A 24,040-nucleotide genomic window follows, 5' to 3' on the forward strand; every position below is an offset into this window, starting at 1 on the left:
GCAGATCGTCGCTGCACTTTGTATGGAAACGCAGCCAGCTGGTAAACACTTTACCAGCAGCTTCCCCACACATACTCTGACATCCACGACGGTGCCAAGCTTCTACTTTGGGTGCTCGCCGAGGCATTGAGTGAGTCGCGTTCGATGTGTGTCGTAGACTAAAAGGATGGAAAATATCTGTCATTATGAGCTCGAGAGCCACATAAGTGTTGTTCAAGGCAAAGATGTGAAGTAGATTTATATGTGGTATCTTCAGGGTATAAGAAATGACTGGAAGTCAGAGCCCCGCTACGTAATCCATACAACGCCAAGGGTATTGTCCTTTCCGATATAAGTTCGTCCCGTGCTGCGATGTTTCCCGTCCAATTAACACGGTCAGACGGCGCACATACTATAAATTACCAGGGATATTTTGACACCCTTTCGAACAGAGGAGAAACACGGCCACCTAATGGGCGTGCTTAGGCGCCAGCGTAGGGCTTGGTGTGGCTGTGGTGGCCGGTGCCCGTTGAATGGCGGCGGGACCGCATGGCCTCGATACCATCAAGGACCACGAGGAAGAGGAAGATTGCCCTATGAAGATGAATCAGTACTGGTTCGGGGAGATCGCAGTTGTCTTTGGCAGGAATCCAACTCACCACAAGAAGAAGCCAAACGCGACAGCGGCCTGGGTCGACCCGCACCAGCTGTTCCCGTGGCACCTGGGCACACCGATGAAGACAGCCAGGGCGATGGAGCCGGCGAACCAGAAGATCATGGTGATGACCTCGAGCGCCAGAGCAGCGAGGCGGTGGAAGATGCTGGTCAGATAGAGGGGGGTGAGGCCGATGTATGCGAGGACGAGCAGCGACCAGATGGAGTTGAAGAGCATGAAGTTGACGCGGTCAGGCGAGTTGTTCCCGTAGTAGGCGTAGCCGTAGTCGTTGCCGTATGCGCCATCGTAGAGGCTGACGACGTAACCTGTCAGGCCGAGCTCTACTATGGAGAAGACGACAGCCACGATGTGGGCGATGGCGACGAAGCCGAGGGCCATCTTGGAGTATTTGATCTGGCTGTAGGGGAGAAGAGAGGTTGGCGATCAAAGGTGGGTCTGGAAGTCAACAAGATGATTGACTACTGTGGACTTGATCTTGAGGCAGGCTGGTGTCGATGATGTTTGAACTTGAAAGTCCAGGGCTGTGTGACCGGATGCAACGATATTTACGGATAAGAGGAGAATAACAACCTTCACCAAGCAGAGGGGATGGAACGGTGGCTGGGCTGTTCATATACGACGGCAAAAACACGTAGAGAACATTCCGGCAGCGCATTCAAGCGCCAGGGTGGGCTCAGCAAGATGACGTGGGTATACAGCAAGCCAGTGGGCGAGAGGCGGCGCTTGCCAAGTGAGACTGACTGCGCCTAGGTAGAGAGGGAGTGGGAGAGGGAGAGGGAGACTGGCCTGCCGTCATCGTGTTCCCTACACCCCAGCAGCTATGTGACTGGCCTTGAATCTGGATTCTGGTGGCTTAACGAAGCCGTCTTAACCACCCCATGACTTCATTCCACCCAAAAGTCGAGTGCTGCTTTGTCGGTCGAGGTCTGAGGGCGCAGGAAGGCACACGTCATTTGGCGCACGCTGGGCTCGCGCTATTGGCCAGGGCGGAGGGAAGGAACCCCACCGTGGACAGACGTGACAGGACCTGCAGGGATGGTAGCTGTGAAGAGCTCTCTCGCGGCCTTCTGGGCCTCTCCCTGGCCTCCCACAGGCTTTCCGCGCCCTCCCTTGAACCTTCCCGCCTAGAACGGCACGTGAACGGCACACTTCCTGCCGGCAGCTCGTGGTCTTCTCGACCGCAGGTGTGCGTACCATCGTTAAGATTACTCCACATATGCAAAATCGTGGGCTGGTTTCAGATCTCTGCTCCATCACATCGCGTACAGACTGATTGGCATTCGACGCTTGACGCGCCGTTTCATTGTCCACGGAGCCACAACCAACAACGCTACTGTGCTGCGCCACTCACGATGGGCTGCAAGTCGGTTCACGTTGCCGTCCTAACTTCGTCTGAACGGCTTTCCAATGCTGCTTGGCCACGGAAGTTCCCGCGCGCCCATAGACTTTCCCTGATCATACCCACAACCACGCATGCCCTTGTTTCGTTTCGCAAGGCACGTCCTGCACCCAGCCAACTGGTTCAAATAGCGACATGTTGCAACAGTCGAGCTATTTTCAATCCAATCGTCAACTCAACCCGCGGCCCGCTACTTCCGTTCCCCGCTGTGGACATCTTTATGGAGCTCCGAGGCGAATGCACCGAGCTCCGGACCCCGTGTCGAGCAAAGTGACCCGACATTGGGACCGCGAATGGTGATAGTAGTTGCTCCGGCCGTTTATGTTCGGAGCAATCGTGTCTGTGTGACTCGACATGTTGTACTCCCTAATCAAGTTCATGCGATGACGACGCTCATCCCAGCGTCTCGTTCTACCTTGAATCCGTCGTGTCAATTCGACAGCATTCAACGGACGGTGCTTCCTCTTGGAATAATTTGGTCTGCGCTGGACTATATGGAGAGACCTGTCACCCATCATTAACCCAGCAGCCCCTTCTGCTTGAGTACATATCCGAACGACTCATCCAGAATCCTCAAACCCTCCTCGATCTCATCCGCCGACACAGTTACCGGAGGTGCCAGCCTGAAAACACCCCCCATGCCAGGGAGGTTGACTATGTTGCATGACAGCCCGTTCTCCATTGCTCTGTCACCGACAGCCTGTCCAATCTCTGGCCCTGGGGTCTTTGCCTCCTTGTCCGAGATGATCTCAATGCCCTGCATCAGTCCTATACCTCGCACGTCACCAATGCACCAGTATTTCTCTTGCAGCTTCAGCAGCCCCCTGTGAAGCTGCTCTCCCCTCTCGGCGGCCCGTTCCGCAATATTGTCCCTCTCCACAATCTCCAGAACCTTACACCCCACTGCTGCAGTCAGCGGGTCGTTCAGGTGGGTTGTCAGCCAGAGGAACCCAGCGTCCCTGAGCCCCCTCTCGATTTCAGCAGTCGTGCTCACAGATGCCAATGGCAAGCCGCATCCTAGTGTTTTTGACAGACACAAGATGTCCGGCACGACGCCCTCCTCATGCTCAAAGCAGAACATCTTCCCCGTCCGGCCTACCCCTGTTTGCGCTTCGTCCATGATGAGAAGCATCCCGCGCTTCTGGCACTCGGCGGCCATGCGTGCGAGATAGCCCTTTGGCAAGACCAAGATACCGCCAGTGGATAGGATCGGCTCCAAGATGAAGGCCGCTAGGGATCCCACTGACTGCCGGTCGATCATCGCCCAGCCGAAATCCAGCTCCTTCTCCCAGTCATAACTCCCGTCGGCCTTGCGGAACATCGAGCGGTAGGCATATGGTGCCGGAAAAGCAAGCTGCCCTGGCATCGTAGGGCCACCGTTCCTCCGGCCGGTGGAATAGGTCGCGCTGCCAGAACCCGAGGTCAAGCCGTGGTAGGACGCGCTGAACGCCACAATCTCGAACTTGCCCGTGTACAGCTTGGCCATCTTGATAGCAGCCTCAGTCGTCTCGGACCCCGTGTTGAGGAAGACTTTTCGAGCGGACGGGGCAGGAACCTCGCGAGCCGTTCTGCGAGGTCGACCACCGGCTGCGTGACCATGTTCGAGAGGAGGTGGTCCAGCTCGCCCACGGATTGCCGAACCACCTCGACGATCTCAGGGTGCGAGTGGCCCAGCAGCGAGCTCATCTGGCCCGATGTGAAGTCAAGGATGGACCGGCCGGACGCGTCGTATAGGCGAGTGCCCTTGGCCCTACTGATGACGACTGGGCAGGCAGGGACGCCTGTTGACATGACATATTTGTCGTGCTTGGCCCAGAAGGTCTCATTGGGACTGACGGAACCCATGATGAACTCTGTTTGTCGACAACTGGGTGAAGGCTCAAGGTGATTTGAATAAAATGTAATGATAAGTTTTTATATCAAAGTGAGTAGTAGTGTGAAGTTTGCAGAACTTGGCTCTGTGGCACATCGAGAAACTGAGTTGCTACTCTATGAGAGTGAGAGCTACTCGATTTATACTCCTCCATCCCCACACCACAAATGCTATCGGCTTGTGAATTGGTCGGTCCCCTATGCTTGGTATTGATAGCGCTCTGGCGATGGTAATTGGCTGGAGAGTTCCCCGCGGCATCGTCGACTCGCTGCAGTTCCCCGCGGGAAACGGACGGCAGCGTCCACGGGTGGTTCCATGAGCATCTTCCGATCTTCGTCGTCGGTAAGACCCAATGGCTTGGATTGACTTGGTTAGGATTTGTTTGGATTATCATTGCTTAATTATTACGCGACTTCAATCACTGCCGGGTCTCCTGTCTTGGCTAGAGGTGAGTAATGTCCTGTTTGATCAGAGGCACGTCTCGTCGGTCCATTCAATATTGCCATTGATAGTATCTAACAGCGGCCTCAAGCAGGTCCATTCATGGGTCATAGCACTGGACTCTGTCAGATTCAGCCCCTCGCGGCACTGGACTTCACCCTAGCATTGCTGCCTTCGAAAGCCGGTATACATCCCGCGTCTGATGCTTGAGCCTCTTTTCTTGCTCCCGTCTCTACGCTGTATCTTCACCGGTACCTTGCCGGCCGGATGCGACACGCCACTCCCAAATCCCATGAGTGTGAAGTCTTCCTTCACATCCATGCCTTCCTCAAGTATCTCGCAGTCAAACAGGCGTACCATCAAGGCGGTAGTAAGTAGTATCTGGCGTTTTGCGAAGTGCCGGCCAGGACATTGCCGCGGGCCCCCTCCGTAGGGTATCCAGGACCCCTCGAGCCCTTTTGTCGAGAATTCTGGAGTAGAAGCAGTGCTTTGCGCTTTTACGTTGCCTTTATCACTTTCTGGCGGATATTTGAGGAACCTCCCGATCCAGAACTGGTCTATGGGCTGCTCATTATGCGAGCCCGTGTCCCATGCCTCAACGTCCATGTGTGCGACTGTCGTCGAAGCCACAACAACCTTTTGCCTTGGTATGATCCAATCCCGGATGCTCATGTCGACCCTATCTGGCATCCTGATGATGTAGAAGTGCATTCTCAGGCGCAGGGTCTCTGCATAGACGGCTTGGAGGAGCGGCAGCCGGAGCAACTGGTCGACATCGAAGCGGATCCTCCCGTCTTCACGTTTGAGCGCGCAGGTATCGACCTCGGCCCTCACACTAGCGAGCAGCTCGGGATCACGGTATATTTCGAAGATGGCCCACGATGCAGCAGTGATGGAATTCCTTACTCTATTTCAGAGGTTAGCTCAGCGCAGTCCCAGTTTCCAAGAAGGAGGACAGTAAAGCTCACGCCCATATTGCTCCGAAGTCCTGTGATGCGATACCAGCGTGGTCATAACCGTCCATCTGGAGGAATATCTCCTGCCTCTCCCGGAAGAAGCTACTCCCCCAGAACGGATCATCACCGTCAGCACCGACGGCCAAGCCATCGAAGTGGGCTCTAGCGTGCTCCTGCCAGATCTTGACGGCGTCCAACACTCTCCTACGAATTGCGTAGGCCCTGGGAGCAAGAAACCAGAGAATCCCTTGCAAAGATGTTAGCTAGGCACGCTGCCGTGCTCTTTCAGACGACATGCATACCTTGAAGATAGGTCTGCAAGTTGCGGTCAAAGTCCCAAAAGTCCTGTAAGAAGTTTGGGTTCAGGCTTAAAAGGTAAGGACCGCACAGGGCATTGAGGATCGAGGCCGTGGCCTCGTCCCCAACAAATTTCATCAGGTCGGCGTGATCTTCTGCTCCGCTCCCGATGCGATCATGCAGCCCATGTAACTGCTGCGTGATGCTGTCCACGAACCTGGCCCAGAAGGGCAAAAGCCCCCTGCCCTCCAGAAATCGGTTCACGGACTCGTACACGAGGTAGTCGGTACGATTGCGAGCCTCCACATTGCTGCCCGGGAGAGGCACACGGCCGCCGCCGGAGTCGTCCTTGTCGCACAACGTCAGGGCCTTGGCTGGCAAGCCAAAGGCGTATCCGAGGGCGAACTTGACGAAGGGGACTGACGTGCACGCCCACGAGTTTTTGAAAAGCGCCTTGATGTTCTCCGGCCCTCGGATCACGTAGAACTCGCGGTGTGAGGATCTTGACTCGGACTGGCTGATCACTCTGGAAGAAACTGCTGTTCAAATATCAGTCGCGGCAGTGGATGGGCCATTTTGTAAATGGTGTGACTGACTTTGGGTCCGAGACAAAGTCTCTCGGCTTCCACAGATACAAGTGGTCTCGTTTTTAATCTGTATACATATGCTTCTTAAGCACCATAGATATAAGATTGAGAGGTTGCCCAACAGGGGAAAGGCGCAAGGGAACTTCGAGGGCACACCCTTTGCATCACCGCTCCCGCTGTGTGAGACAAAAGTGCCCCGTCTGCTGGCGCACCGAAGCCAGAGTACAGCGATTAGAAGCAGAGAGAGCGCACCCAAGTTGGCCATTGGCCATGAGATGAGATCAATGAAAATTTCCCGAATACTTCATCTGCGGTCTCTCAATTGGATCAGTTGCAAATATGACTAGATACCGTTGGTCTCTGGCAGAGTGAGGGAAAAATGGGTTGAGTCTGTACATGTGTGGGCTGATTTTTGCATTCAAAGGATGCTTACTTAGGCATAACAAACGACAAATTATCCAAGTACGATGCCACAACAAACTCACAGAGAGGGGGGCTGACACCGTGGGTAGCCTGGTTCATCCAATTCGACACAGTCAAAGGTGTAGCTGAGGCCTAGCCTGTGCTGTGGACCAGGAGACTTCCTGGTTTTTTTATATTTTGAGTAGGAAAACTGCAGGAGTGCATACGTGGGAAGTCGATTTGCTGTGAATGCCGTTTTCGTGGTGATTGTGGATCTCATATGATAACATAAGATTAAGTATGATGGAGACGATGTAAATGAAGAAAGAAATTTTCTCAACGGAAGAAGTTGAGATATGATCTTTATACTATTCATCCTGTAGTCTGTCTTATTTTCGCTGTCTTCTTTGTTCATTTGTTGAGCTGCTGTTCTATAGCTTTTGCTAACTTGAGAGCTGTTCAATTGGACACACCACGACTGTGGATATTCTGGCAATCCATGCAAACGTAAATCCCCCCATTCACTGTGGAGATGGTCAAGGCCGACGATGGCTCTGATGTTGCGCGCATCACCTACACCACCGTGGATGTCGATCACCCCGACAAGCTCGCTGCCCCGGTCTCCCGCCTCTGCTGGAGCATTGGCCGTGAGTGTCAGCCTTCAAGGAACCCTGAGGAGGGTGATAAATCCTCTATATAGGAAAGACCCCAGTGCTGACAGCGCATCGCAGCATGCATCGCCGCTCTTTCCCCCGCTCTGGTTGCTTGTGTTACTGCGGCCGCCTCCTTTGGAACCAGTAAGTAACAGATCCTTAACATTGTCACTTACGCCCCGGACGGAGAAAACAAACACCTGTTTGTTTATCGCTGACTCTGCTTCGCCACCAGACCTTGCCGCGGACGCCGCTTGCGCTGCGGCTGCTGCGAACGCCGGTGTCAACATTGTAAGTCTCGCCCTCTTCCTCGATGGTGGCGTTTGGCTGAATGCTGACCCGCTTGACGTAGCCCAAGGCTTGTGACGGCTGCCTCTAAGCAGTATCCAAGAACATACTCTCGCACGAGGCGAATCTATCCAGATGTGGTGAGGCATTTGGAATCCTGATGAGGTCAGAGCTGGACAATGGTGGCTGCCCAAGTAGTTGTAGCCTGCAATGAAGCTACATGATGACTCGTTGACTTAATTACTACTTGTCGAATGGCCAGAGTCAAGTGTATCAGCATGTGATGTCCTAATGATGTGTTCACTATCTCGGTAGCTGACCATAAGGTTGTCACCAATACTGGCTATCCTCGATCACCACCTCAAGTTCCACACCAGCATTTACCCTCGCCGCCTCCCTCCAAAGCCGCAGGACCTCCTCGTTGGGAGAGCTTGCGGAGAGCGACACTTAGCTTGTCTCCGTGCTGGTCGGTTTCGTCTAGTATACTGGGGGGTCGATGAGAATGGTTCATTGGTGGGCGCCTGTCGTAGAGGAGGTAGAAACTCAGTAGTGAGGATGGTAGCGTTTCCAGAGCTTCCGCAAAGTCTGTTTTCTCTGTCAGTGCCTTGATTGATGGGTTGCGGGTAGTTGGCCAGATGCTGGAGGTGGGTGGAGTCAGGTTCATGAATGAGGGTGCAAGGAAAGAAGAGAAAGGAACACAAGAAAAGAAAAAAATCAGCTTACCTGCTCTCAAACCTTTCCTCAGTGCCAAGTCCCTCTTCTCGTTGTCGCAAAGCTCCCAGTTTACACTCCGCAGGCCTGGCATTCTTGAAGCCACGAGGCACAGCACCCCGGGTGCAAAAAGCCGACCGCCAGGGACTTGAGTGGCTTGGAAGTCAAATTCCGAGACACATAGAAGTTCCGGTAGAGCTCCCACTTCATCTCGTACAGTCTTCCCAGCTGCGGGGCTGAGATCAAGACACGAGCTTTCGTAGCGGGCTTCAAAGATATCTCCGGTGCTTATGGCGTTTACGCTTTGCCTAGATCGCCGTTCTGCCAAGTCTTCCGTGTCACTCACGCACAGAGCCGTCATGTACAGCTTGATCTTGGCACGATAGGCCGCCGGTCTAACGCCCTCCCCGAGCTGCTGTTCCTGCTGCTGAGCGTTGCCTGCATCATGACCGCCGAGGTTGCCCATAGGCTGTTGCGCCCCAGGAGAAGGAGATGAAAGTAAGGAGAAGACCTTCCGGATAACATGCGTAAAGACCCTGTCGTTCGTGAGCCTCTCCTCGCCATCCTCGCGCCGCGTCCGAGCATCCTCGCCGTACGGCGGCAGCAACACGTCGACCTTGACCGAGCGGACGAAACGGTGCACCCGGCTGGGACTCAGTGCCTGCGCCGCGAGGGGTGAAGCGAGACGCGCCGGGGTGAGCGTGATGTGTGCAAAGGTTTTGGCCTCGATGCGCGCTTGCCAGCTGCGTGATACGGCGGCGTACTGTGTGAGGCTGCGGGAGTGAGAGAGTCTCCGCTGCCTTGGTCATCGCCGCCGTCAGTCTGTTGTTCTGAGAGGTGGGAGATGATGTTTGCAGTGATCTCTGATAGCTTGACCATGTTGTCTACGACCCTGCGGTCAGCTCCGATCTCGTGCAAAAGAAACGGTGCTCGGTTGTGGGTACGCGTTGTAATGTTGTCTAACGCCCGGCTTGTCACAACAATTGGGCAAATGAAAAGCTCTACACCTACAGAAAGCTCAAAGATTTCGGAGATGCTTCCCGATTCTGCAAGGATGGCGCCCAACTTGATGTATCTAGTTCAAAATGCAGTGCCTATCATCCACTCATTGGCCTGCCTCCCTCAGGCATCTTTGCGTATCGATCCAAGTGCCATCCTGTCAGCCTGTTGGCAAGATTTAGTGAAGGAGACCGCAGTACAGAAGGGCATTGGCTTACAACATCCGAGTCTGGCCCGCTACACCCGAGACCCGTACAACTTCTCGGCCCTGTCCCATCCGGAGAGAAGGTCCCCAAAGCCTCCCGGGATCGAAACACCATTGCATCATCAGTCCGTGGTGGACTATGTACGTCGACCCGGTCGTTTGCCAAGCAGTTTGGAGTGCGGGGAATTAAGAACCAGGGCTAAGCTTTTGTGGCGGAAGCGTCCCCAGAGCCGCGGCTGACAGCGAGTAACAATCCAGGACTGCCTCCCCGAATACCGAGTATCTGGGCCGTCCGCCCCCATGTTGGGGATAGTTATGGGGAAACAGACGGCCTTTGCGGGGGGGAGACATCACCTGGGCACTGGGATTTGAGGATTGGTCATGTCCAGCCACCACCACGAACTTCCTAGGGACTATCACTCCTTTTCTCGGACAACTGAGCCCCTTCTGTATGCAGAGCATTCCGATCTTCGATACAGCTTCGTAGGGAGCACGGAAATTCAAGATGGCCTCATCAGACAGATCTCAGTACGAGAAAGCCGATGTCGCCCAGAACGAGTTCAGCGTCGGCTCCGTCTCGGCCCTCCCTCCGCCCAGCCGGCACGGTCACTCCAGAGGCAAGGACGAGATCGACCGCATCGACGCCCTGGCCACGGCGGAGGGGACGACGCTCGACTCGTTCAGGCACCTGGACGAGAAGGCGATCCTCCGCAAGATGGACCTGCGCCTGATCCCCATGCTCTCCCTGCTGTACCTGCTCTCCTTCCTCGACCGGGGCAACATCGGCAACGCGAAGATCGAGGGCCTGCAGGAGGACCTCGGCATGCGCAGCTACGAGTACAACTGGTGCCTGACCGCCTTCTTCTTCACCTACGCCGCCTTCGAGGTCCCCAGCAACCTCCTGCTCAAGAAGCTCCGCCCCAGCAGGGTGGCTGCCCATTATCATGGTCGCCTGGGGCACGGTGATGACGCTGATGGGGATTGTCCGGAACTACCAGGGCCTTTTGGCTGCGCGCTTATTCCTCGGGGTCACTGAGGCGGGTCTGTATCGTAAGTGATGGTTGCGGCCCAAATGCTGTTGTCTCTTGTACATTTTACCCCCAGCCGCAAGGCGCCTAGGAGTGTGCTATTTGGATACGACATCACGCTTAAGGGCTCCTTAGGTCTTCACCAGTCATCAGTGAACAATAATTAACATTCATTTCCCACGCAGCTGGTGTAGCATATTACCTTACGATGTGGTATTGCAGACACGAGATCCAGTTCCGTCAGGCCCTGTTCTTTTCTGCCGCGTCAGTTGCTGGTGCGTTCAGCGGCCTCCTGGCCTTCGGCATCTCCAAGATGGATGGCGTTGGAAACTTGGAAGGATGGCGGTGGATCTTCATATTGGAAGGGATCGCGACGGTGATCGCTGCTTTCGCTGCTTTCTTTCTGCTTCATGACTTTCCCGAGACGGCCAAGTTCCTGACCGAGGAAGAGAGGGCGTTTGTGGTCTTCCGCTTGAAGTACCAAGGGCAGTCTGCCAAGCTGGACGGTACGAGTGGGAGAGCGGCCCAGGTCGCTGAGGCCGATGAATTCCAGTGGAAGTATGTGAGGCAAGCATTCATGGACTGGCAGATCTGGGTGAACATCTTTGTGTACTGGGGCGTGAGTATTTGCCCTCGCTGCCCAGAATCGGACGCACGCGCTGACTCTGCCCGCTAGATCGTCTGTCCGCTGTACGGGACAAGCCTTTTCCTACCAACGATCATCAAGAATCTGGGCTACACCTCGAGCACCGCTCAGCTTATGACGGTTCCGATATACGTCACTGCCGCGATATTAGCCGTCATTTTCGCGTACCTGTCTGACCGCGCGGGAAAGAGGAGCCCGTTCATAATCCCCTTCCTGTGCGTGATGATTATCGGATTTTCAATGTACGTCACCTGCTGTCTCCAATCTCCTGGACGCCGCCCAGAGACTGACTCTTCTTCCAGGTGCATTTCGACAGACCCAACAAAGCACCCTCGCGTGGTCTACGGCGGAGTCTTCATAATCGTGTGTGCTATCTACCCAAGCTTCCCGGGCAACATCGCATGGCTGTCCAACAACCTCGCCGGGGGCTACAAGCGCAGCGCAGGGATGGCAATTCAGATCGGTGTGGGAAACCTCGGGGGAGCCATGGCCTCGAATTTCTACCGCCAGCCGGACTCTCCACGCTACATTCTCGGGCATGGGTTGGAACTGGGTTTCGTGTGTCTGGGAATACTTGCCGCGGTCATACTCAACGTCAGCTATGCCGCTATCAACAAGCGGCGCGAGAAGAAGCTGGCTGAGGGTGGAGAGGGTGGATTTGATAGCCGAGAGCTGTCTGAGCTGGGTGACAAGGCCTACACATTCAGATACATGCACTGAGGCAAGAGATAGCGAGTGAGTAGGAAGAGGACCTATGTTTCGAGGCGAAATGCTTCACAAGGAATGTATGGGTCAAGTCTCAGAGCAGTATTTCGGACCAGTAAGTTGTAGAGTGATTTAAGACAACTAGAAGTGGCTCCAAGGCCAAGGTATACAGTACTCTCTATCGGGAATTATCGCTTTACTATTAAGGAGCATCCCATGTCTGGGGTACACCCTCCCGGCCGGCTCTCCAGGTCATCTAGAAACCGAACACTTGCATTGACGGAGGCACATCAACCTGAGGTGTTGGTTGCAATGACCCTCAGATCACACTCGCGGGGACCTCCGTGCCCGTGTCCTCCCACCCATAAAGTACCACCGTACCACCGCCGTTCCTGAGCCGAAAGATTGGACTCACATAATTTACTCACTTGAACTTACCACTGGGATCTCGTTCAAAGGGATCAGAAGCCCCTTCACTTAAGCGTGGACTGAGAGCCCAATACGGGGACCTGTCCCGGATCCTTTTTCGCCCTACCTGGAAGCACTTACCAACGACACAGCATCCTATCAAGGTCGAATGCAACTTACAAGGAATCCCAAAATCAGACATGCGATTCGGCGCGGGAACACTGTCACTGTCGAGTGTCACTTGTGCTTCAGCCTGGTTTGAGCACAAGCATATGATTTGAGCCTTCTATAAGCCGTCATGTTAGCCAACACGTACGTCATCAAGAGCCTGAACACTTTAAACACCAAGAATGACGAGCAAGAGACACGCCGAAAAGAGTGATGGAAACTTCGGGCGGCAAGGCATGAGATGAGGCCGAAGCGGTACTCATTGTTGCTCTGCCCAAAAACTGTCTCCGCGAGAGTGGTAGTTGTCCCGTCCGTCACCAACAGGAAAAAACGTCAAAAGAGTGTTTAGAATAATTTGTTCGTTAGTGCATTTCTGCAAAAGTCATTACAGTATTTACAACGGCAACCCCATGCATATGTGCATGGCTTTGGGTACCTTGGTCACAACCATGGACCTTGCAACGGCCCATCCACCATTGACCAACAACGGCCACCATCACCACCTGACAAGCCAGAGCTAGGCACCAATGTGTCTCCTGCCTCGCTGACGGAAAGCTCGTAGCTCAACCGCAGACTTCTGAACCCGACTAGACCTTCCGCGTGGTTCGTACCTCTGTCGTTGACGATCGAGGCTTGTATCCCTCCGTCGCAACTGTCGGGTGGTCGAATGCTGTCTTCGAAAATCTTCATTGGCGGCGGGATGGGCGTGGTGAGGGTGTACACGGCTGGAGGATAGACTACGAGCCCGCAACGGCGATAACTTCGTATCGAAGAAGGGTGCCGCGGGTGAGCGAGTATGTTCGGGTTTAGGTGTCGGAGTTTCAGATTCCATCGAATCCATCGGATGGCGTGGAGCATGAGATATCGAGAGGTATTCACTATGCGCATCATCATCGACAATCGCGGTTATCAGAGTGTCCTTCCCTTGAGACTCGTCAACATCTGATAAGTCAGAAATTGATGTAGATGGGGTCTCTGGGTCATCGGACTGCGATGTAACCTCGTCATCGTGAAGAGTAGGCATTGAATCGTGCAGAGCCGCGGGTATGTGATCAGGCTCTGATCCTGAGAAGGACATTGCCCGCTGGGAGACACGGGTGTTGTTTTGATGTTTGTGTTGGACACGTTCTGAGACCGAGACGCCAGAATCCTCGGACCGCACGGTCATAGAACGTGTAGGTTGGTCAAGCGAGAGGTCGGTGATGTCGAAGGACTGGGAGTGCTCGTTAGTGTAGTAGGTGTCGTCCTCGGGCTCGTCGAAGAACATAGGCCCATCACAGTCGAAAATCGCAGGATGCGAGCTGTCAGTGCTACTGATAGGCGAGCCGGACTCGTTGTGCCAAGGGTGTTCTTGAGGCAGGTAGGACGAGAAGTAGCGGACTAGAGAGTCCAGTGACTTGGTACGAAAGAGCTGGATGGCATACTGCCACTGCTCGGTGCCGATGAGGGATGGGTTGCCGATGATCTCAAAACTTGCATCCTCCAACATGCCTGTCAAGCTAATTGTCAACGGGGGCCACCTCCTTGCCTCACTTATCGTCAACCCTTACCATTCAATTCCTCCAAGCGCAACTTCTTGCGGTCCTCCATCAACCGCTCGAACTCATCGAGGGTGCAGGCTCGGGTGGAGAGTTCATAGACATCATGGTGGAATGCCTCTGGGTCCTGAATGGCGGATGGAATGGTGTTGTACCGGTCATGTAGAGTAGTGGTGAGGTCGTCCTTTTGCAAGCCAAACTTCCAAAAGGGCCAAGCGCAGCCAGGATCGTCCATGGTATGCGAGGTCGTGTGTTCCGATGACGCCAGAAAGTAAACCGAAAGTGGGTATCAAAAGGGGGTATCACGTAGAAGCGCTGTTTGATCAGAGGAAATGCGACAAGGTCGTATGTGGGCTGAATGGAAAACCGAAAAAGAAGGAACCGAGAAGAAAGGGCCGCGTGCTTTGGTTGCTGTTGGTTGATTGTAGGCTTGTGTGGTCATTGAAAGCCATTTAGACGAAGATGATGGGACAACAAGTCATTTTGATGGGTGGTTTGATTTTGACTGTTTGTTCGTTTTTCTGGGGGGAGAAACACGAGCAAAGCGTCAAGTGGTGGGTGGTGAGGGGATCGTAGACTGCTGTTCCTTGCCTTCCCGAGCGGATTGAAATCGGTGAGGGAGTATTGTCGAAAACGGGCGGTCTCGGTGTGCTCTGGTGTCGAACGTGGGCAGAGGCTTGGTGGAGAGAGGGAAAGGGAGCAGCGTAGGCGGGCTGGACGGGGGTCTGTGGTGGTTTTCTGACGGTGACGAGACCAAGAGTCAAGCCGGACTCACAATGATGGACTGACGGTGGGCGACGGCCAGAACACCCACAAAAAGCCCGTGGCCCGCCTGGAAGGAGTGGTCCCACAATGTCTGCATCCGGACCAACCAGAACCACTCAAGAGCGGGCGGTCCAGGCGCTAGCGGTGGCACATGCCGCCCTCATGCAGGCGAGGTTGCAGTGCAACCTGCAGGAGCAGTGTGGCACCACTGGAGCTAGTCCCAGATAGGAATGGGCCTTCCTCCAAGATCGATTTCTTTCTCCGGGCAACGGGTACCCAACCCCTGCCCATCTGGGTCTCTGGTCCTTTGGCCCTTTCCCAGACGTGTTCCTCTCCTGCCGTCTGCCTTCGCAACCGATGATGAAACCCCGACCTGGACTGCGGACGTACCCGAAGGCTGGAGCATTGAAGCCTGGAGAACATGGAGCACGAACACAGTCTATACATAACGCATCATTTATCATTCATCATACTAGATTTGGCCACTCAAAAGAGTACGCAATACTCAGGATGACTCCTGGTCAAGCCCTGTCCGCTCGGGACTGGCTGCTCAAGGCTATCTGTCCCGCCCCAACATGACGGGCGAACAGTGGGCTGTTGCCCAAGGACCGCCCCTCCGCCGTCGGTCGTTACTCAGGATGCATCTCAAGAGGGGCGCGGCGCAACGCGAGTGGCGCAAGCCACCCAATGAACAGCCTCCACAAGCAAGCCAACCAGCCCAGCCCCGGCCTGCAATCACGAAGCCGGAGGCGGTCATGGCCATGCAGCCATGTGCGGGTACACGGGTCTGATTTGATCTAGTTGGCTGGCTGATGTTGGCTGACGCCCGTCTCATCAATACAGCTGATTGATGAGGATTCTCGCGTTGTCGCTTCGAAAACGGCCCCCAACGGGCAGAATGGCAGACTGGTCGGCTGTGTGCCGCCAGCTGCAGAGCTCAAACGGCCAGCCGGCAGACAGCTGTTCATGTCATCCTCCTTCCTATTCTTCTGAGGTCGGGTCATGCAGGCTGGCAGGCAGGCAGTCCGGCTTACTGCTCCTGATTGTCCAGTCCAGGTGAGACTTGGTGTCAGCTGCTCCGGTCTCCATGTCTGCCTGCTCCATCTACATTCATTCTCGCGCCTCACCAGGGCTCATCACGCCGTTGAGTTTTGTCCCCGGGCGGTCACACTACGGTCCTTGTTGTGTCATGCTGGCCTTGCTGGTCCTGCTTGTCTTCCCGGCCTCCCTGCCCTTCTGGATATCGTGCTCGAGATCTGGAGCCTGCATCCCGGCGTGTCAAGCCTGACTGCCACCAGACAACCCACCAAAACCATCAGCCACTCCGGGGGACACTTGGGCTGCTCATCTCAGATCCACCGGACCAGCCAAGCACACTGGCACCCAGGAAAAGGCTTCATTTCTGGCGAGCAATTGCACCCTCTGCATCTTGATGCCATAGGACGAAGAATCCAAGCTCACTGTTGGCCTACTCCGTGAGCCTTCTCTCGTCCACATCGTGTTGACTCAGGCGACTCCCTCACAAGGACTAGGCAGCTGCAGCTCTCCTCGTTCCTGCGAGTCCAACCCCAGGTGCTCTTGGTCCTCGTCTTTTTCCGGGGCACTCCAGACCCACCCCTGCATCCAACGAACCCTCCCACCTACCTACCTACCTACTGCACCTCATAGTAGGCAGTGTAGCCAGCTGGAGGACCCTAGGACTTGCGATTCACCTGTTCCTCTGCTAGGGTCAGTTGAGGCTGAATTGCTAAGCACCCCAAGACCCCGGTCAGCAGGGCTCATCGCCCCGTCCTGTTCTTGCTCAACTGCTCTTCCATAATCCGCATCTGACTCTTTTTTTGAATCGCATCTTCAACATCATTCGCATTGCCAGCGAGCCAGCAAGCCAGGTGGCCTTTGTCTTGGTCTTTCCAGTCCCTGTTGGATTTTCTAGGAATTTCCCCTTTTCTCTCTGCAACCACATTTAAGTACTCGTCCGCCCACTTCAAGCGGCCGCCCATCGACTGGAACCGATCCTCGGGAGCATCCGTTGCTAGGACCTGACCTTATCTGGAGCCTGTGCCTGTGCCGACGAGACCCAAGGGAAAGTGTTTTATGTGTCATAACGACCATCTCTCTGCTCGCCGCTGTCTTCCATGCCCTAGGACTAGACACCTGAGCCGCACATACCCGCGTACATATCTCCTGGTCTCTAGCTTCCTTGTGTGACTCCTCTCCGGATCGGCTTGGTTGCTTCGTCCACAGCATCATCAGCAGCGCCGGTGCTTAGCTAGGCTGCCGTGGCGAAGTCGGCGAGACCGGGTCGCCTTCGCCATGAGAAGCCTACACGTCGAGCCACCCTCGGAGGTGGCGACCGAGGAGAAGACTGAGCCGTACTCCCAGAGCGAGATCGATGCCCGCCTCAGGAGCTTCCAAGAGCAGAAGGAGATCGATGAGGCGATCGCGGCCGAGAACCACGCAATCCACCTGGATGACCTAGCTGTTCCCAAGGATAGAGACATTCGCATCCTCGTACGACCTCTTACCCGGGCACGGTCTGTGAGCCCCGGCAATCTCGATAGCTGTGAGTGGTTGCAGTTGACAGCCGAAGTTGCGGAACCGAAACAACCTGAGCAGAAAGTCCTCGCGGTCACGCAAACGAGCAGAGACATCAAATTCTCCGTGCGCATTCCTGGAGAGAAGCTAGAAAATGACACAAGGCCTCCTCTATGGTGCGAACTCTACTACGACCCAGCCAGCGACAACCAAATATTCCTCAACCGTTCCGGAATTCCATTGTTCTTGTCTAGGGTATCCCAGCTCCCAGCTGCCAGTCCGAGCATCGAGTATACCATCAATCCCCACACCACCAAGGCTCTGATTCCAGGAACATGGAGAATCAAGGTCAGAAATATCAACGTTCTTGATTTCAGGATCGTTGAGAAGCGTCCTGCGATTTTGAGGTCGTCACTGAGCTTGTCGGCATCAAATGAGTCCCTCATCAGCTTGCTCAACTCATCAGGAAAACGGACCCTCACCGCCGAAGACACTGCGTCCTCCCCTGACAAGCGACTTCGCGCCGATGAGTCCATGGTTCGAAGTGATGCACGAAGTGATGATGGCGTGGTGATGTTTATGAGACCAGGAAGCGCCACGAACCCACTCGTCTTCCCACTCCCTTCGGGAGAGAAGGGCAAGGAGCTCATGACAACCAACGGAAATCCTCTGCTGGAGCTCGAAGACGGCGATGTTGCCGAGATACCTGGCGCCGAGGTTGACGTTGACGAGTATACAATCAAGAAGATCGGTCCCATCGCATCAACAAGCCTAAGTGCCGTGGCCATGGGCGAGTTCTCCCGGGAACCCGACAGCATCATCACCGTCAAGGTTCTCAAAACCCGTCTGAACCAAAAAACACTGGCCACAGCAAAACCACAAGACGCAGAGCGGAACGTCATTCGCCAAGCTGATATCTGGCTGCGCGAGTTTCTCAACCACGAGGTACTGGACCATAAGTCGATCCCACGCTTATTCGGTGGCGACGCGAGATATCTGTCCTTGTACATGGAGTACATTGACGCCAGAGATCTTTCGGCAAGAGGCGCCTGGCAGGATCCTCAGACCACGTTCTTTCTCGGCAACCAACAGGATTCTGAGCGTATCCTCCGGGATGTTGCCGGTGCGCTGGACTACATGCACAGCCGCAACATGGTTCACAACGATATCAAACCGGGAAACATACTCTTCAACCGGGATCGGGGAGCTGTTCTATGCGATTACGGCATGATCACCGATGTTCACGCAAACCAGGAGAGGATAGGTGGCACACCATTCTACATCTGCCCCGAGTTTATCGGCCAGAAGCTCCGCGGCCAGCCCGCGGACGTGTGGGCTTTGGGTGTAACAATGCTGTACGTCCTCGGAAAAATCGGTCTACCGGATGCTCGAGGACAGAAGAACCATCCGCGTCATCTCTACTGGATGATTGCATACATCAACACGGCACCGCAACATCAAAGACAACTACCAAACTTCGACGGACGTACTGCCGCCCAAAAAATGCAAGTCTGGCTCAACGACATCCACGAAGCAAAGATGCGCCTGGATCAGAACAACAAAGTTGAGAGACTCGTCGCGGCCATGTTGGTCTTGAACCCGAAACAGAGGATCACGATGCGCCAAGTCATGCTGGAACTGTCGCGAGTTTCGGCGGAGAAGGAAGAACAAGCAGTGCCTTTACTGCACGAATAGAAGGAATATTTACGGAACGAACATATCAGCAGCATGAATCAAGGAAAAGGTTCTCATTTAACAATTTTGCTTGCTTTGGGCACTGAGTCTTGAAGGCAGCTGAAATTATCAGGAACTAATGGTGGGTCATCTTGGTTAAACTCCAATCTTGCCGTCCATAGCAACGAATACATGTTTATGTTGCTCAATTTGGATCCCCGTCCTCACTTCTCTATCACATGTTTTTACTCATCGCTCCTCTTATTTTCCTACAAATGGTTCTCTACTAAGCACGTAACTGACAGCATAGCAGATGTCGAGATCATGCAACACCGAAAACTACTCTGGCGTCGAAGATCGGTTCAGAAATCTAGGCAAGGCACGCCATTATGGCCGTCCGACGCGCAAAGACGAACGGGTAGTGATCTCAAGCCAAGTGATCTGCCCTCTCCGGTATCACTGCCAGCGGTACTAGATCCCATCCTCCGGTGCAAATTGGCATCCATGATATCGGAACAGAAGGCCAGCTGAGCAAGCTCGCTACTGAGACAACATTTCTGCACTGGTCATTCACGAGCTCTAGAGGTGAAGCAAGACTGCCCAAGGCTTTTTGTGATCAGAATTTCAACGACAGACTCGATTTGATGCTATGCCATGAGGAAAATAGCACTTTGGCACTGGCACGCCCAAAGATGAGGATTGCATAGAGGAGGATAACCAACATATATCATTTGATGTTTAAGGAGAAGGGGGAGACTGTTCATACAGAATTCATAAATATCACGCATGGCCATTCTAGCTCTTGCGAATTTCTAGCTAAACAATGATACCCATCAGGCTAGCTCCTGCTCGACTCCTGCTCGAACACCGTGCCTTTTTATTTGAAGGCCCCAATTGCCCATATTGTGAAGCTTACGAGTCACGAAAGCTCTGTTCAGAGATACGAGACTGAAGAAAGGACCCGACAAACGTCTGCCCGAGAAAATGGAACATGGAAAGTGGCCTTGCTCATATTGTATACGACCGAAGTACATAAAATGGAAAGGCGACCCTACTGTCGGTCAGAGCCTCATGCCTAGCTGCTCAAATACCAGGAGATCACGGTAGTTCAACCCTTTCCCTCGAGGAAGCCACCATATCAAGATGTCTGAATCCACTGGTCCAGCCTGATATTCTTGATAATAGTGGAGAACCCATGCTGCTTCCCCCTCATACACTTATCCCTCTTCTTCCCAGTCACCTCCTTCCTGTCATTGTGCCTGTCACTATCAGGGTCCTCCCCCTTGGGGTACTCGACGTGGAACACGGGCTTGCCCTGCCTCACAAACGGCAGGAACTGCTCCTCATCCCCGTACTGCACCGCCTGCTCGTTGACGCACCACTGCATCTGGTCGACCACGCGCGGGACAATGTCCCCGCCGTTCTTCAGCCCGATAGACAGGCCCCTCGCGTGCGCCTCGCCCGCCAGCCAGAGGACGTAGTCCTCCGCGTCGCGCCTCGTGAGCTTCAGCCCGTTCTTGTTGTCCCAGGCGTCGATGTTGTCCGGGTCGACGCCGTCGAACCCCTTGGACACGGCGAGGTCCATGCGCGCCTGCATGACCTCGCGCACGCTGGCCGAGTTGGTCTGCACCCACTTCTCGCCCTCCCAGTCGTCCATCTTGCGGCCCAGGTCGGACGGGCGGAAGCGCGCCGCGTCGGGCCGCCAGTCCTCGAAGGTCCCGGCCGAGAAGTAGGCGACGACCTTGCGCCCGCGCTGGTGCAGGGCGGCGACCTCGGCGGCGGTGTTGTCGAAGAGATCGATTATCCAGACCTCCTGGTGCTCGACGGTGTGGTCGAGCTGGACCTTGTGGTGGAGCACGTAGTTCCATGAGGTGTGGACCGCGGGCTGCCAGAGCGGCCGGTGGAACCCTGGGGGCCGAGGTGGGAGGGGTGGCGCGTTCATCTTTTGTGGTGAGTGGACTCAGGAGTGGAGGTCTGCTGTGGAATTCATCGATGGATCAGGTCTCGGATGAGACGGACGATGAAGTGTGTTGTGGTGTGGTGAGGGCGAGGTCTAAGCCATGGTGGCTGTGCTATACGAAGTTACTCCGTCTGTGCGGGCTGAGCCGGACAAAGAGTCGCCGTTGGGGAAGCTTATAGCTGAGAAACGGCACTAGCAGAAACCCTAGCATTTGCAATATGCGAGAACTCTCCGGGAACATGCCTTCTACTGCATGTGAGACACGGAGTCAAAGCCTCCAGCAATGCTTGTGAGCATGGGAGCCGTGTCTTTTGTTTTGGCATAACAAATCAGAACGAGTTCGACTTAAAGGACAACACGACTGTCTCAGTGTACAAAAGCTCTTCAACGTCTCTACCACTTCCTTGCAACATGATCCTCATCTCCTGGAACCACAGGCCCCAAAATGATGTTAATTGAAGGGTATTTGACATCAGTCTCATCTCACTAGCGCACGGCTTAAGAAAGCGTCCTCTTTGGACCCACCATTAGGCAAAATGGGATGCTAGATGAGGGAAACTTTCGTCGTGAAACTTTTATGGAAGCACTAAACGTGCCCTAATTTTCTTTCTCTCCCTCTGTCAGGATATGGCGTCCCTTGGCGGCTGAAGTCAAATGACGACGAACGTTAACGGGACTCTTCTGTCCCATGCCACAGACCAACTTGTGTACAGAATCTTGAACCTGCCATCCTGCATAGTTGAGATAACCGAAATTCAAGATATCCCACAAGGACAGAACAAGAGTACTCTTTTCAGAAAGATCTGGAACAATCCGCGACAGCCCAATACCAGGTAGCACACACTACCTTAGAAAGACTGGCCCCTCCCCTCTTAACGTTTCCCTGCTCAGTGCTTCACCTGGCCAGTTGGACCATTCAGGGTGATCAAACGCTCAGTCATCATCCTCCATCTTCACATCCTGACTCTCAACTGACTCAGACTCATCATCCTCCATCTTCACATCTTGACTTTTGGCCAGGTCAGACTCATCGTATTCCATCCCCTCATCTTCGCTTTCAACTGACACAGGCTCGGACTCGACAGTGGCATCGTTCTGGTCCTGCTGTCTATCAACGGGAATCCTGCAAGCGCTCCGATAGGACCATCTGCGCGAGACGGTGGGGTGTTGAGCCCGGCCAGGCTCCAAGGCGTACTCAAAGAGCCATCCACCAGAGAAAGGAAGGTCGGGCCCAGGCAGTGACAGAAGCAGCGATTTGGCTATGGTGTTGTTCCCAGGCGAACTGTTTGCGCACTTGGTTGCCAGATTGTAGAGCTTGGGCTGTAGGGAGCAATGGTTAGCTGTTCTTAATCAGGGCAGGTGAAGCACAAGCCACGCAAATCATTACTCACGTATTGCTGCTTCCAGGTTCTTGCGATACCCGTGTGACCAATTGTCCGAGGCTCAGGATTGGCGAGAGGCCAGAACTCCACCACGTACTCGGTGCGCCCCATGGCCTTGACTGTGGTGGCCTCACAACGGAAGTTGCAACTTCCCAGCGGCATCTCCGCCGACTGCAAAAGGAGCTCGAGCTCAGGGTCCCACTGGATGTAGGAGCCGTTGTGGTTCTCAAAGCAGTTGACAGACCAGCCTCCTCGGTTGCCAAACTTGGGCTCCAGCGACTCGCAGAACGCCTCGTACTCCTTCCAAAGGTCGTTGCGGATTCCAGACGCACCGCGAGCTTTAGAGAAGGCCGCGCGTGCTTTTCGGACGATCTCGTCGGCCCTGTCCCTTCGCGCCCTGACCTCTTCAAGCTCAGCCTCGATGTACCGCTTCTTCTCTTCCAGCTCGGCCGCCCTTCCCTCCTCGTGCTCAAGCACCTTCTCGACGTTGTAAAGTCCCCGGCCGGGAGCGTTGTGAGAGGAAAGTAGGTCGTTGAGTGTCGCGAAGGATTGTTGGTCTGGAGCGGAAAGGTGCTGAACGATGATTTGGCTTGTCTGAGGGTAGACGAAGCTCTTGATGGAACCGAAGCCAAACCCGATGTCTTCCTCAATTTTGTTGTCTTCCTCGTAGATCGACCTCGCTTCGTCGTCGTCCACATCAGCGTCTTCGTCAAAGTCAACAAAGATGCTCCTCTCCTTGTCATGCACGTCGTCGTAAGCGAGTTCATGAAGATTGGGCATGATAAATTGGTGCGGGCTTCCCGATGTCTCATCATTAGCTTCCATTGCGCTGAGAAATGGAAGATTGTTGCTTGTAGGATCACAGTCGTTCTGGGGCCCGCTGGCAAGGTTGCTACTGCACTGCATGGGCGACTTGTCTCCCTCGTCTGACTCCTGCATTTCTCCCTCGCTATCACTCTCGCTCGAATCCCAATTGAACTCGGAGTTCTGGACTCCAGCGAAAAAGTCGACTGTGTTGTTTGGGGTCTGATACACGTGAACGTCTTCGGCCTCGCCATCGCAGTCGGCCGCCACGTGGTAAACAACGAGTGGCTGTTGGTCCTCCATGACGCCATCCATGGTGCCAGAAAGCTCGTCCTCTATTTTTAGGTGACTCGTCTGCCCTTGACCGTTGTCGACAGCAGTTGGTGGTGGATTGTCATTGGAATTCGGCAGCTGGGCGACTGAAAGGGAGCTCGGCAGCTCTGTTGCATTGATGTGCGGAGACTCCTCCATCTTGGCATGGATGGGCGACTACTTCATAGCTTTCAAGTTGTGTACTTGGATTCAAGTCGGGTTTGCCTTGAAACCTGCAGCAGGGTACAGAGTTGGGGTTGGGTTTGTGAGAGCTGACGCGCGTGGTTAAGGGGAGGTGAGAGGGGGTTTTGAATCAGCTTTGCAGTGTTGCGAGGCTGAAAACCTGAATGTTCAAGAGCCTGACCTGCATAAAATCACAAGCTGCTAACTAAGCCTGTCTTGGATTTTCATCCCATGTTTGATTGACCTCAGGTCAGTATCTCAGAGCAGCAAAGTTGCCCTGCGCAAAAATCAGATGATTTTGATAACAATTGGGCAAGGAACACATCGTCGCCTTCAAAGTCACTAATGTAAACTTTGAATGGATCTAGAGATCTTTTCATCATTGCATAAGCCTTCTTTCTTTTGGCGCTTACCACCTTAACATTCAAAATTTGACTGAATGTTTACTGTTGACTTGAAGGAAAGT

The 24,040-nt window shown here is 54.3% G+C and overlaps 10 protein-coding genes across 10 annotated transcripts; 3 read left to right on the plus strand and 7 right to left on the minus strand.

Annotated features, from left to right (window-relative positions):
• Positions 1-461: 461 nt before the first annotated feature.
• On the minus strand, positions 462-1,033 carry INS49_002438 (uncharacterized protein; the record flags this gene model as incomplete). The annotated part of the gene is made up of 2 exons (XM_043163251.1): positions 462-573; positions 639-1,033. 2 exons carry the CDS (start codon positions 1,031-1,033, stop codon positions 462-464), a joined length of 507 nt encoding a protein of 168 aa, XP_043031757.1.
• A 1,538-nt stretch (positions 1,034-2,571) lies between these two features.
• INS49_002439 (uncharacterized protein) lies at positions 2,572-3,899 on the minus strand (the record flags this gene model as incomplete). Its single annotated transcript, XM_043163252.1, has 2 exons — positions 2,572-3,561; positions 3,636-3,899. 2 exons carry the CDS (start codon positions 3,897-3,899, stop codon positions 2,572-2,574), a joined length of 1,254 nt encoding a protein of 417 aa, XP_043031758.1.
• Positions 3,900-4,527: 628 nt separating this feature from the next.
• INS49_002440 (uncharacterized protein) lies at positions 4,528-6,480 on the minus strand (the record flags this gene model as incomplete). Its single annotated transcript, XM_043163253.1, has 4 exons — positions 4,528-5,275; positions 5,337-5,571; positions 5,627-6,147; positions 6,461-6,480. 4 exons carry the CDS (start codon positions 6,478-6,480, stop codon positions 4,528-4,530), a joined length of 1,524 nt encoding a protein of 507 aa, XP_043031759.1.
• A 662-nt stretch (positions 6,481-7,142) lies between these two features.
• On the plus strand, positions 7,143-7,642 carry INS49_002441 (uncharacterized protein; the record flags this gene model as incomplete). The annotated part of the gene is made up of 4 exons (XM_043163254.1): positions 7,143-7,257; positions 7,342-7,407; positions 7,499-7,554; positions 7,616-7,642. The coding sequence occupies 4 exons, from the start codon at positions 7,143-7,145 to the stop codon at positions 7,640-7,642; spliced, it is 264 nt and encodes an 87-aa protein (XP_043031760.1).
• Positions 7,643-8,094: 452 nt separating this feature from the next.
• INS49_002442 (uncharacterized protein) lies at positions 8,095-9,484 on the minus strand (the record flags this gene model as incomplete). Its single annotated transcript, XM_043163255.1, has 3 exons — positions 8,095-8,136; positions 8,609-9,035; positions 9,480-9,484. The coding sequence occupies 3 exons, from the start codon at positions 9,482-9,484 to the stop codon at positions 8,095-8,097; spliced, it is 474 nt and encodes a 157-aa protein (XP_043031761.1).
• A 487-nt stretch (positions 9,485-9,971) lies between these two features.
• On the plus strand, positions 9,972-11,860 carry INS49_002443 (uncharacterized protein; the record flags this gene model as incomplete). The annotated part of the gene is made up of 5 exons (XM_043163256.1): positions 9,972-10,494; positions 10,620-10,629; positions 10,717-11,113; positions 11,171-11,382; positions 11,443-11,860. 5 exons carry the CDS (start codon positions 9,972-9,974, stop codon positions 11,858-11,860), a joined length of 1,560 nt encoding a protein of 519 aa, XP_043031762.1.
• Positions 11,861-13,356: 1,496 nt separating this feature from the next.
• Positions 13,357-14,194, minus strand: INS49_002444 (uncharacterized protein; the record flags this gene model as incomplete). Its single annotated transcript, XM_043163257.1, has 3 exons — positions 13,357-13,363; positions 13,411-13,912; positions 13,972-14,194. 3 exons carry the CDS (start codon positions 14,192-14,194, stop codon positions 13,357-13,359), a joined length of 732 nt encoding a protein of 243 aa, XP_043031763.1.
• Positions 14,195-17,037: 2,843 nt separating this feature from the next.
• Positions 17,038-18,954, plus strand: INS49_002445 (uncharacterized protein; the record flags this gene model as incomplete). Its single annotated transcript, XM_043163258.1, has 1 exon — positions 17,038-18,954. One exon carries the CDS (start codon positions 17,038-17,040, stop codon positions 18,952-18,954), a length of 1,917 nt encoding a protein of 638 aa, XP_043031764.1.
• Positions 18,955-20,071: 1,117 nt separating this feature from the next.
• INS49_002446 (uncharacterized protein) lies at positions 20,072-20,875 on the minus strand (the record flags this gene model as incomplete). The annotated part of the gene is made up of 1 exon (XM_043163259.1): positions 20,072-20,875. One exon carries the CDS (start codon positions 20,873-20,875, stop codon positions 20,072-20,074), a length of 804 nt encoding a protein of 267 aa, XP_043031765.1.
• A 951-nt stretch (positions 20,876-21,826) lies between these two features.
• Positions 21,827-23,550, minus strand: INS49_002447 (uncharacterized protein; the record flags this gene model as incomplete). Its single annotated transcript, XM_043163260.1, has 2 exons — positions 21,827-22,213; positions 22,285-23,550. 2 exons carry the CDS (start codon positions 23,548-23,550, stop codon positions 21,827-21,829), a joined length of 1,653 nt encoding a protein of 550 aa, XP_043031766.1.
• Positions 23,551-24,040: the final 490 nt, after the last annotated feature.

This window comes from Diaporthe citri, assembly GCF_014595645.1.
Source record: "Diaporthe citri strain NFHF-8-4 chromosome Unknown scaffold_1, whole genome shotgun sequence".
NCBI lineage: Eukaryota > Fungi > Ascomycota > Sordariomycetes > Diaporthales > Diaporthaceae > Diaporthe > Diaporthe citri.